This window comes from Acyrthosiphon pisum, chromosome A2 (genome assembly GCF_005508785.2).
Source record: "Acyrthosiphon pisum isolate AL4f chromosome A2, pea_aphid_22Mar2018_4r6ur, whole genome shotgun sequence".
Lineage (NCBI taxonomy): Eukaryota > Metazoa > Arthropoda > Insecta > Hemiptera > Aphididae > Acyrthosiphon > Acyrthosiphon pisum.
In genome coordinates, this window is record NC_042495.1 from 96051124 (window position 1) to 96065114 (window position 13991).

The 13991-nt window shown below is 31.1% G+C and overlaps 1 protein-coding gene across 2 annotated transcripts in view; it reads right to left on the minus strand.

The window, feature by feature from the left end:
- LOC100163143 (glutamate receptor ionotropic, NMDA 3A) overlaps window positions 1-13991 on the minus strand; it is a 167687-nt gene that overhangs the window by 60943 nt on the left and 92753 nt on the right. For both annotated transcript variants that reach the window (XM_008186681.3, XM_001943366.5), the window contains one exon: window positions 1459-1601. In XM_008186681.3, the coding sequence (XP_008184903.1) occupies window positions 1459-1601 (143 nt within the window). The remainder of the gene's footprint in view (window positions 1-1458; window positions 1602-13991) is intronic.

Here is a 13991-nt window from a genome sequence, read left to right on the forward strand (position 1 = left end):
CATCAACTTTTATTTATAATAGGATGATTCCTAACGCATGTGCATTTAAAAAACGCACGTATTTTAAATAGGGTATATAATATATATATATGGCATACACGGTGATTTACAAGCATAATGCTCCCTCATTTTCCCTTCAATAATGCTTTTATTGGAATTATTAAGCACATTTTACACCAGATTTTCAATTTTTTGAACTTTTTGTACTAATTAAGGAATGTTCCGTGGGCTGTGGCAATCTAAATTTTAGTTTTCAAATGAGGTTTCAAACAAAACTCAGATTTTTTAAGGTATATTATTTGATGGGTAATTTTTCTGAATATTTTGATTAATCGAATTCAAAATTCAAAGAGTCGTTTTTATCTACAAAAACAGAAGTATGTATCTCCATACGACACTCCTTCAGTACATATGTACAAGAGATGTCAAGAATGTAAAAATATAGTCGTTCAGTAGGCATATTTAAAATACCAAAAATAAGATTTCAAATAACTGCATTATTGAAGAAGAAAAATGGGGTGAGCATGTTTGTTGAAATGCGCTATAGTATTTGTATGTACCTCTGTACCTGACCTACTCTTGGCATGCACAATATTTATTTTACAATCAGGAAAAGCAACTGCAGGTGCTTACTATATATGTAGAATCCCAAATCCCCCAAGCCAAAAGTTGAAATTGTGCCTATGATACTAAGAATACTAGACCTAATTACACTATATACCAATTTAATCGACTATAGTTTATAACTGCGACATATACAATTGTAGGAAACGCTCGAGGTTGAAACGTACGCAGTTATGTTAGAAATAAATTGTCATCCAACTGTGTCTATATACTTAATAATGTGTAATCAATTATCTGCAGTGCGGACTATGATGAAAATATGTCAAACTGTCCGAGTGTCGTTGTAATTTTAGGCAGTGCACTGCACATTGTTAGGTACATATAGGTAAGATCTTCACCGAATCGGTGAACGTGTATTATGAGTAAAATCAACGCGATCACGTCAGACGTTATGGATTTCTCAGAGTAGGTTTACAGGGGCAGAAGCCAGAGCGATTTGACGTGCAGTGCGAACGGGTGCAGAGGAGTAATGATGGAGTGGAGTTATTGATTTTTCAGTCGGATTTCGACAGTCTTGTCCATCCAGTCATAAACGTATATAATATATTGTACAATAATAATATAATGCTATTATTATACGTTTATTATACGTCAGATCCGTTTTTAACACTATATACACAACTTACCTACCAAACAATATAGGTACCTACAATGTAAAATAAAATTGTCTAGTTATATATCGTGTGCACTGTGTATGCGTCGTATCACGATGATCGTATACAACAATAACCGACCAAGGAGATGGTATATAGGTAAGCATATATTATCATAATATTATTATTATCGGAAAACGTCCGGCGACGGATTACCTGGGTAAAAACGTGCCCGACTTACTTGGTGCGTGTCGGTTGCTAGCGATCGAATTCATGATGTCAAATCGGACGGCGAGGCTGAGGTCCGGTTTCTCGGCGTTGGCTTTGGCCCGGCGGCCAATCGACCGGCCGGAAAGTACGTCGTGCACCGCACTCCTGAGTTGCCTGCGCCAGAAAAACACACATGAAAGAATAAAATATATTATAGTCAATGCACTGTCTTATTGTTTGCGCATACTATAGTAATAATAATAACGCAATGCTTAATAGAGGGAGCGAAATAAAAATATATATCGCTGTGAATATCACAATAATATAAACTTACGGTAAAAACGGTTTTTTCTTTTATCCCTCTCCGAGCGTCAATAAAGCGAGAGGAGAATGAGAGAGCATAAATATTATTATATATTATTATACAGTAGGTATATAATATATGCATTGCGTAATCGGTACCTATTTTATATTGTTTCAAACGAATATAACAAACATTTATTTAAAATCTTAGTTTTCGATTATTTGTATGAACATCAGTTATCAGTTACTACTACAAGTTCATGTGCTTATTTATTACTATATAAATTATTATAATTTGATGCATTTCCCATAGATAAATTTTCTATTTCCATAAATATTTAAATACGTATCGGCAGCAAATAAATGTATACTGCACTTTTTAGGAGATTCCCGCATAGTTTTAATCTCCTAACCAAATAAGAATTTCGAAGCTTATATAGCAAGTAAAGCAGAAACTCAGAAAAGCAGAAAAAAAAGCAAGAGGGTGAATTTCTCGCTTATATCCTCGCGTAAACATGCCACTCTGACGTATACAAGAAAATCTAGTGACGTCGCCGAGGGGCCCTTAAAATAATAATAATAATAATTATTATTATTATTAATATGACAACAAAAACATGTAAGTTAATGCTCGCGCTGTGCAGTATACATATATATAATGAAGGTACACATAATATTATAATATGAATTCTCTCTCGGTCCTTTACACACGCACACACACTAACACACACGATTACGCAATTATATTATATATTGTATTGCTACGGCGCTGTCGCCCGAGGGTGTTGTTTTGCGTTAACGGTGGCTAACGACTCCAACGCCCTTGTAATTGTAAAAATATCAGCGCGAAGCGGAAAAGAAAAAAAAAGGTTAGGAAATGTCAAAAAGTTTACTGATTACAACGGGTGTTTCGGTTATGACCGACAACGTGGGAAGTTGCGCGAGAGCTTGTAATAAAAAGAAAATTCTGGTAAATATGACGCGGCGAAGATGTACTAATATATTGGTATTGTTTTTGTGGATCGTCTATACTCTGTAATATTATTATGTTATTGTTTCATTTATGTTGGGATCGGACAATATAATAGCATGACGTGCAGAAGAATTATGTATTTTTTATATGTATAGGTAGTTGTATAAATACAATACGACGGTTGTTGGTCAGTAATTAGAATTTTCCAGAAACGCCAAGCCTGCGGGTAATCGAATATTGGTTTCGTTAAAATTACATTTAAATACAATACGGTATTACCTATATAGCGCAAACCATAAGCGGTAAACCATTTAAAATTTAAGTACCACACCGTTTCATTAAATGATGTAGATAATGATGTAAATAAGTAGTTGTGTATTTTATTTTTTTTTATTTTCACGAGAAACTTCCGTTCTTTGAATTCAGACGTTTGGGAACAAAGTTTCCTTTTCTCGAAGCGGTTTAGTGAAACGTGGTAGATTTCTACGAAAAACTAATCTTTCTATAATATTTTAGGTTTTTTTCTTTTATCGTATACGGTATACTGAAGATTATTAATAACAGTTATTGTATTACGACTCAACAGACATTTTAAAGCTCGATCTTATTATCAAGAAAGACGACTATTAGTCTGTTGTTCTTCCGGCATGAAAATTAAGACAACAATAATATAATATACAAAGACATTAAGATGAATTTAAAAAAAAAATACAATAAATACTTCAAAAAAATACTTTTATGTCCAAAAATAATGCACTGTCAAACTTATTTAAAATTTACTTATTTTGTTTTAAGTATTAATAATTTTCCAATAAAATTAAAAATAAAGTGTTGCGGGACTCTACAATTTCAAGTGATCTACTCTAACACAAAAATTATTCTCATTTAATATGCTCCTGATCTCGATTTATACGTCGTATGGATCCGTTCAAAAAATTACGATTATAAAATAATAAAATTCGATTACTTTACTGGGTAAAACCCTTGTTAGAAATTTAGAAATTGTTAATTATTTAAATAAAAATCAAAAATAATACCTATTAAAAAAAATTCCTTAAAAATTGGAATTTTCAAACAATGCTAAATGCTGCAAAAATCAAAACTTCTTATTTAGATTCAAAAATACATGAAACGTAGACATACAGTAGAAGTTGCTTATTAGGAACACTTATGGACCAAGGCGAAATTTATGTCAATTAACCGATTGTTTCTAATAGGTGATTGGTACTATGCTTAGGGCTTGCATTTCGTCCCCACTTCCCTAGACACTATTGTTTCAATAAAGCGATTGTATCAATTACCGGTGTTCCTAATGTGCAACTTCTACTGTATGACTGTATATTATGATGTAAAACAAGGATCATCAGATCATCTAACTGTGGAATACAATACAAAGTGCATCGATCAGACCCTATTGATCAGACTATCAGAGTGCTATGCAATTTGGGTACCTATACAATGTAACAATATATAATGAAAGGTAGGTACCTTGGTAAGGTACCTTCTACTAAACTGTATTTTTATCCAACGTGGCGTTTCGAAAATATTTCATCGTAGAACGCACGCCATTAAAATTAAATACCACCAGTATATATTTATAGGTACTATATATATTATATATGCGTGAAAAGGGTTACCGGAAAATCATCTTCAGTGTTTTTATACCGAACGAATTCCAACCCAAAAATATTATATTGTGTGTACTGTGTAGGTAGGTACTGCAGATTTAACGCGACAGAATAATAAATAAAATATCGTTGTCGACCCAGTACTACAAAATATATTATGGAATATTCATATAAGTTAAAAATAACCCGCACTGCGGCAAACGGCCGCGTGGTGTGACGTATTAAATTTGAAATAATTGTTTCTCGAATATCGAACATAATAATATACCACTATGATTGGTATTGCTATATTATATTATATACACGCCCGCCACGTTTATCGTAGGGTATATAATCGGTATAAAATTCTTGACGTTTATATTTTTTATCCACTCTATACCTAGCAAGGTACGAATAATTATTATTCAACAGCTAAATAATTATTGATTAAAATAAATTGGATTTAATAGGTGGAGCGGGAGGAAAAAAAATCATAAATTTTTTGTTTAGCGCATTAGTGCGTTTTACGCGATTTAATTGAAGTATGCAAACGAATGTTGTTGTTAAACCTCAATCATGTACCTATATAATAATATGTATGTATCAAATGTGGGCGCGTTGTAGATGTCGTCTCGTTGACACCCCCGACAACCGCGTCACCCTGATTGTCGCTCTGGTTCATATATGCATAACATGAATAATAATAATAAATGTTTCACGGTATACAAATAGGTAGGGTATACGTATTATATGGAAACAAATTTATTATTACGATCGTAAACAATAAATATTTTCATTTGGTCCGGACTCCGGTGGAACGATGTTAATTTATCGTAGACAAGTTTGATTACATTATTGATATGTGTACCATGTGATTATATTGATTATATTATTATATTAATTCTGATCAGCCATTAGACTTTTATTCGACACGGCGAACAACCGAACGATTCTGCAAGAGTCGAAAAAATACAATTTCTAAGCCATCGCCATTCCACCAATAGGTATATGCGGTACATTAGCTTCTTGATATATTGTATTTAGTTTACTCGCTGTATAATGTGTTTCGTAGTTCAGAATATAGTTTCTTGTTATATATTTTATTGTATGGAAATGTTGAAAAATCAAATAACGAAATACTTTATCTGCTGTGGTGTACGAAATCTTAAATTTTTCCGATTTCCGACAATAAAAGAAAATTCGAAATGAAGGATTTATGATTTTTGGCGTGAAGGCGAATATAGTACCTACCCATTACGTTTAGAGTTCATTTTTTATTTATCTATCGAGTCGATGAACATTATTTTGGCTAGTAGTGCCCAACTTATTTATAATGGTTTCTCTTATCGATTGTAAATTTCATACAGATGGTGCCATGGTGGCACTTTTGAGTTTAGCGTAGCGATATATATTATAGTCACAATTATAAATTTTCAGTATTTAGAAAATAACGAAAATCCGTACTAAAAATAAATAAATGTATGGGTGATTCATTTTGAAAAAAAAAACAAACAAATATTATTTTTATCTCTATCCAACATCGTAACGATCTCGATGTATCCAACATTACCTATTTTTTTCTCAAAAACACATTAGATAGGTACTTATTTATATAATTTAAAAAACTAAAATAACTAAAAAAAAATGAGCCACGTAAGTAAATATGTTCAACATTTTCAAAGCAGGTAAATTAAAAATTGAAAAATATAAACTTAAGCATTTATTGAACAATTATAAATATGTTTTTGAATGACGTCGCAAGGAAATATTGCAACTATGAAAAATGTAACGTCGAAGAAATCTTATAAGTACTTAAATGCGATTTTACCTGAGCTACGGTCAAGATGGTTTTTCGAATAAGATGATTTATCATTGTTTTCATACGTGTATAATAATAACATATCGTTATGTTGTGATGAGGTGATATCAAAGCAAGACGAATCCCCAAAACCCCTTCTTTGTGTCCTGTATAGCTTCTTTGTGTATATATTTTATGGTTATTATTTATTACTATTATTATTGTTATTATTAGTGTACATCAATGAAAAATCTATTTAAAGATAGGTACCTATTGTAGAATAATATATAACAATTTTTGACATTAAAATTATTTACTAAAACAAAAATCTATCATTCTTTGAATCTAAAATTATGATTTAGAATATTATATTAACCGGTTTAATTTATTATAATATTTTGGAACACAGCGTCGTAACAGATTTCAAATTTAATTTTGTGTGCTTACCTATCTTCACTAACAATATCAAATTAATTATATATTTCTATTGTTTATCAAAGGATGGTTTTCTACTTTAGTATAGTGAAAAGGTACACCATTGAATATGTAAAAAAAATAATAACGTACGTTCGTAATGACGAAGAGATAAATTGCAAAACACTAAGTTTGCTCTTTGAAATCCAATGTAGATGGGTACTTGACTACCAACGTACCTATTATAAACAATATGAAAACCGAGTTTATAAATGTTTTTACAAAACTTTACGGAAGTTCTTATGTATATACACGTTTATTGTAATTATTACCGTAGTTACAAGTTACCAGAATACAACGTACCTACTACATTGTATACACAATAATAACAATAACAGTAAATTAATGCAATTTTAAAGCATAATAATTATATTATTTATATATGATGCATACGTGTATAACTATTTCATTTCAATAGGAAATTATTATTGCATCTGATTTGATTTTGTAAACATATTATGGTAATTCTTTTACGTAGTTTTCATTGAGATATACCTATTTAATATTATTAAATCAAACGACTTGTAAGTGGATTTCGCATCACCAACCAAGCATTTCCGTTCACGATCAGTTAATATTTATAAAATAATATACATTTTTTATGATCTAAGTTGAAATAAAGAATAATAAAAAAAAAAATTAATAATAGTAAATAGATAGGTGGTACCTTCCGTTAAACTATCGACTTGGTACATTTTTGAGGTTCTGTTGTATTGGAAACTCGATAAAATATTTATCATCGAACCGCTGCTGCATATCAACTGTCTTATTTATATATTTCCTCTTTCCATCGTATTTTAAGCATAAATTTAACATAAATATTTACTCACATGTAAATAAGGTTCCTAACATTTTATGCGCATGGTAGTTGTTAAAACGATGAAATAACAAATTATTGAGTTAAAATGGAAATACGTATTTCCTGTTATCCAATTATTCGTTCGTAGACCTCATTTTTATTCATCGTTTTAAAGTTAAATCAGTACAACCACACCATGTTTGCCATGATGATTTTTTTTAATGTTTAAAAGTACTATTCAAAGTTAAAAGATACTACCGTTCTATGTTAATGATGCGATGAAAAAACATAAGAATATTTATACGTTATGCGAAGTTCTGAAATTCCGTCCTGTATTTAAAATTCATAAACAGAAACAATTAACAAAGGCCACCGACAATATATTATATAAATATATAGTATATATTATGCTTAAGTATATACAACTATGTATTATAGTTATAATATTATGTATAAACTGTTATGGCGTTTTATTAAAATCTTTGTATTAATTTTTGCATTGATAATGTTTTTAGATCATTAAAAACCCGCATAAAGAGGTTAAAACATTTTAACACTTTTAAACGCTTAAGTTAGATTCTTAAAATATAAAATACAATCTGTATACTCATATAATATGTTTAATACGAACACGATTAATTTTTATAATTTAATACTTATTACGTTTTGTATCTGAATCAATTGTTATTTGTATTTGTATTTCTAATTTGACTATAAAATATATTTGAGTATTATACCAATCAACTGTCAAACAATTCACAGTAATTAAAAAACTTCCGAATCCAATAATATTAATTCAAGCATTCTGAATACTCAGAATTCAGATCAACTTCTAAAAAGTAAACATACATTTCATGTCGATACATCGATATAACCCTTTCTATACTAGCACTTGTACGTTATACTATACGATACTCAAACGATTGTAATCCTCAAATCCCATTAGAAATATTTTAACATATTATCACTCCCAGAGGCAACTTTCCGGATACAGAAATTTACATAATTTAGAATCAAAATTGGTACGCGAACACGATAATACGTTGATAGAACATAGTTTACCATACATACGGTAACCATATCGTTACATATTGCTAGAAAAACATTTGTACGAGTTTAATTAAATCCGTTCAAATTAATTTAGATTAGGTACAAATAAAAAAATTGAAAAAAAAAACACTGATGTGTATTAAATATACGTTATAATAACAGAGTTCCGACAAACTAATCAAAATTAGTATCGATGTACTTGCTTGAAATTATAATTAATATGAAACGGTTGTGGAGCACTATATTTATATTTTTAATTTTAGTGCCTGAAAACTCAATAAATTCTTGTAGTGCTATTAAAAATAATGCGTATAATAAAATGAAATTGTTTTTCCCATCGATAATTGTTTTTATTTTAAAGTGTTTCAAAAATTGGTTCCATTGCACATGATTGATCTGTTGATAATAATCGAAAAGTATTGAAATTTAGAAACAATATAAAAGCCTATATTTATATCATCGGTGTTAATATAAAACGATAAAAAAAATGATGACAAAATTAAATTAAAATAGAAACGCGGTCTGTTGTCGCATTGAAATCGAAAATCATATTATAATAATAATAACACGGCATTCAAAAATATATATTCTGGACGGAACTTAGCAAAAATTAGGTCAGCTGGCATAGGTAGGTACTTCAAACTTTTTCAACGGTTGTCAGTGGATTTCCTCGCACCCAGTGAAGTTAAAATATTAATACGTCGTGTAATCAAAAAATCATCTCTTCAAAGTTCCGACCATTCAATAGATGTGTGGTGGTCACTTTTCGAGCACTCTTTAGTCTTTCTAACCAAAACTCCTTTCACAGAAAAAAAAAAAAGAATATAATAATCTAGTACTGTATGATATAATTATTATAAAATATATAGTGTCGCTTATATTTTATGTAATGATTTAGTATAATATCTATTGCTAAACGTAAATCGGATTATATGTTTCACGGTGTTTTTGGAGATTATAATATTATATAATATATAAACAGATTTTTTTTTGTATCATACAACCACAATTAGATGATTACCAACAAATGGTAATAAGACATAATTAGATAAGTAAAAATAAAAATAAAAATAAATAAAATAAATATATACACTTCTGAGTATATATAAATATAAATATTAAGATATAAAAATGCATTAATCGGTTAACAAATATAGTTAGAGATATAAATATAATTTATTGTAGTTTATGGTAACATAGTTGTCAGATTTCGATGTTTGTTTTAGTTTTAGGTTTAGATTACCCTTGACCAAAATCTTGCTACTTCGATAGCATTTGGATTTGCATACAGGAGATCTTTTTTCCTACATGAAAATGGGCAACTTTGGCAATTCAGTGGGTGTTCCATGTTTTGTTCTGTACCACACTCGCATTTTGTTGACATGTCTTTTAGGATGCCCCTTTTCTTCAGGTTGTTTTTAGATCTGCCTACACCTACTCTGAGTCTAATAAGGGATCTCCAGGTTGGCCAATCTAATTCGTATCCTGCTGGGAGAAGTTCCGCTGGTTCGGACTCCAATTTATTATTTTCCTTGGAGAGAGAGAGTTTCCACCTTTCTCTTCGTACCTCTTCAGGGTGTTTATTTAGAGGTTTTGTCGTTTTTAGAAAACTCTTTCTGGATTTAAGTCTGAAATTAGGTATAGTTTGGCTGTAATGGGTGTCGTATGTCAGTTTCTGCTTTGGTTCTTTCCCAGCTGCGACCTCCCGGTGGATGTTTTGTGGGGTAATACTAGCGAGTTGGTAAATTTTGGGAAGTGGAGTACTCTTAAGGCAACCTGTTACTAGGCGGCAGGATTCATTCAGAATAGTGTCTATTTGTTTTGTGTGGACGGACCTACTCCACACAGGACTGGCATATTCCCCAGCAGAGAAGCACAGTTACAGTGCAGATACACGTAGTGTATGTGCGTTGGCCCCACACGTAGATCCTGTGAGTTTCCGGAGTATGTTGTTCCTTGTAGAAATGTTTAGCTTAGTTTTCTCACAGTGGTGTTTACACGTAAGGGATCAGTCTAGCATAACGCCTAGGTATGTGGGATGCGCCGAGTGATCTAATTTGGTACCTCGCCATTCGATTTCCAGAGTTCGGTCTGCCTCTCTGCTTTTAAGATGAAAAACACAGACTTGTGTTTTAGTTGGGTTCGGTTTAACTGGTTTAAGGAAGTATTCATCGTAGTAATCAGACAATACTCTGAGTGATTCTTCTAGTGTACTTTCAACATATTGGAAAGTGTCGCCTTGGACGGCTAGGGCTGTATCGTCAGCATATATGAAATGCTTGGCCTGGGTAAGTATCGGCTGGTCATTAGTGTATATGTTAAAGAGTGTGGGTGCTAGTACACTACCTTGTGGGAGGCCATTTTTCTGAATTCTCCATCTACTAACCTTTCCTTCGAGTTCCACACAGTATCGTCTGTTACGGAGAAGGGTTTTTATTGTCCTGGCAAGTATATTATCTTTGGTTAGGTCCTTTATCTTAGAGATCAGAAGGTTATGGTTCACTGTGTCATATGCCACCGTTAGGTCTATAAATACTACTCCAGTTATTTTTTTACTCATAGCCATTCTCTATATGTTGGGCGAGTCCCAATATTTGTCCAGTACAGGACCTCCCTGGTCTGAAACCGCCTTGCTCTTTGATGAGTTTATCATCTATGAATATTTTTAGCCTGTTTAGGATTAATTTTTCATATAATTTGTAGGTATGGCAGAGGATGGAGATGGGTCGGAAGTTTTTTGGGTCGTCTGGAGTTTTCCCTGGTTTTAGAAGTGCTATGATTTTTGATTTCCTCCAGGTTTTGGGGATTTGTTCTGTGCAAATATCGTATACACCCGCTGCTTTCCTATTTTTCAGCTCATCAATGGTGGTTTGGAGTTCTAGTGGTGAGAAATAATTTCTTAGTATTGATTCCTCCTCACATTGTTTTCCATCTGATATGTATCTGTGCATCTTTTTTTTTTTATTTTTTTTTATTTGTCCTACCATTTATGAGTAGTTGATGTGCCACTTGATTTGCTGTTACTGCTCATATGCGTGTTTTAGGTTTCGACGGATCGCAGTCAAGTTTCTTGATAAGCCCACACGCTTTACTGCTGCTGTGTTTCATATCCACATTATAAACAGATTATAATTTATAAGGTACACACTATACACACTGTTCAACCCAAATATAATTTCTTATAACGATATATAGCGTTTATTTTACCGTAATATTTGTTTTGAGCGTTGCCAGTTTTACAAACGCCATGTGCAGTGCCTAAATTAAATACCTTCCTTGTCAAATTTTGCGTTCTCCCCTAGGATATCTACAGATGGCTGGATTTAATATTCATCGGTAACACGTCATATACATAATAATATTATACTTCATATGCATTGATCACGTGTATTATATTATCTCGTACGAATGGTATATATAATAATTATTATACTCAAATACACACCGAGTCCTTGAAATGATTTATATAAATTTCCGAACCAGATTCGGGTCAAACAACAATAATTCAAGGGTATTTTAATCCATGGTATTTTTTTTTCTGCAACCCATTATTCTGCAGGTAGGCACTACATGTTCTATATTATCGTTAGAATGTATACAAGAGTTTAAAATTGGTACGTTTTGAAGCGTCAAATGGTAAATAATAAATTCAATTATGTATGCGGAATATGCTATAGCCTGTAATACCGTTCCAAGTTTACAGAATATCTTTTTATTTTATTCAAAGCTTAACAAATAATACATTTAGTTCAGTCCCTCATAATAATGCCCCCAACGCACCATGAAATCTTTAAATATTTTGAAATAATTTTATTTTTTTTTTTATTTCGCTCAAAAATCATAGAAAGAAAAAATAAATTAACTAACTAAAATATAATATATAGGTATATTATAAAATTATAGTAATGTAATAACAAACTTAGAACTGTTAATTTGTATGCAAAGACATACATTTATTAACATAATTGAATTAAATAAAAATATTACACTTATTTTTGTTTGTTAAATTAAGAGGTAGACAGACCCAGTCTCTAAAATCGTATGGTGAGTAACGTCAAAAAGAAATAGAAAAATATACATAACATTAACACATTATAATATATGTAGCTAAGTTACACGATTGATTTACGTTTAATGATATATTGTATAGGTATAGGTATATGTTATATTAACTGTTGACGAAGGCGATTAATTTGATACAATAACGGTAACAATGTTTGTGGCCTAGTTAATTTATTTTTTTTTTTTGTCCATAAAAGGATTCAAAACTTTTCAAAATATCCTCAAGTGGATCGATCTGGTTAGATAACGTGTGCATGTTGTTCACTGTCACTGAAGAACGTTTACGGGTTACGCTGTAAGCCAATCTTAGTTTACGAACTTGATCAGCATCAAGTTGCTAAGTGCCCATGTCATCTTTAAAGTTGCTACTAAGCAATTTAAAGGTTATCCCCGAAATCACCACTCACCCGGTAATAATAACGCGTACCGTAGTATTATTTTAACTAATCGATATCCAGACCGTTGGCGACACTACTCGGGGTAAGCCGAGAAATAAACATTTTATTTTTTTATTTGGATTAATTACACAAAGATCTAGAACGAAATGCACAACGTTTGCTATATCCTGCTATTATAACAGACATAATAAAATATAGATAAATCATTCATAAATGTGCATCACTACAATATCAACTTTCATAATTTAAATAATAACCACGAATAATGATGACATGTCCTCCGGAGAGCATTTCAATTATTCTAGAATGATATATTTTTTATCCGTGCATTTTTTTGACATCGGGTTATTTTTTATCCTATCACCTTTTCGTTTAAATATATGGTAGTCCGTATATGTTAACTTAAAAATAAGCTATTGTTTTTTCGTAGGACCTATTGGGTTGGGCATGTGGAAGTGTTTCCATTTTAGTGATTAATCGAAACATTCTAAAAAAAAAACGATTCTCGGCGTAGCTCATTTACCGAAGAATAAATCACACTTAATGTTAAAAATGTTGTAGTTGAACGGACGTGGCCAATTTTAATTTTTCTGCACTACTAGATGGATACTGATAAATGAAACTCTACCCACTTATTTTGATGAGAAATAGATAAGGCGATAATAATAAAAATTGTCTATCGTATATTATGTATTAATATTCCAAGTACAAAAAAGTACCTATCTAAATCACAATATAGTATAAAAAATATACATAGGTATATAATTTTATATCGTACCTATATGGAAGCGAATAATTGCAATTGCAAATTTCAATCATAATGTGAATGAATTGAATTCACATCATTATATTTTCAATACTTAAAATATACTAATGGTTAATTTTTACACTTTTGACAACTTAATATTTTTATATTTCTGTTTCCATCACGCACTCGAGTCTTGTATTTAATTTCAGTTTTTTTCTGTTTTCTATACATATTTTATTTATTTTTATTTTTGGTTAAAAGGAAAAATTATCTTTCTAGTGGAAAAATGAATATAACGTTATCCAATTTAGCAAAAAAGAGAAATTGTTCATTTTGGTGGAAACAGGGATTA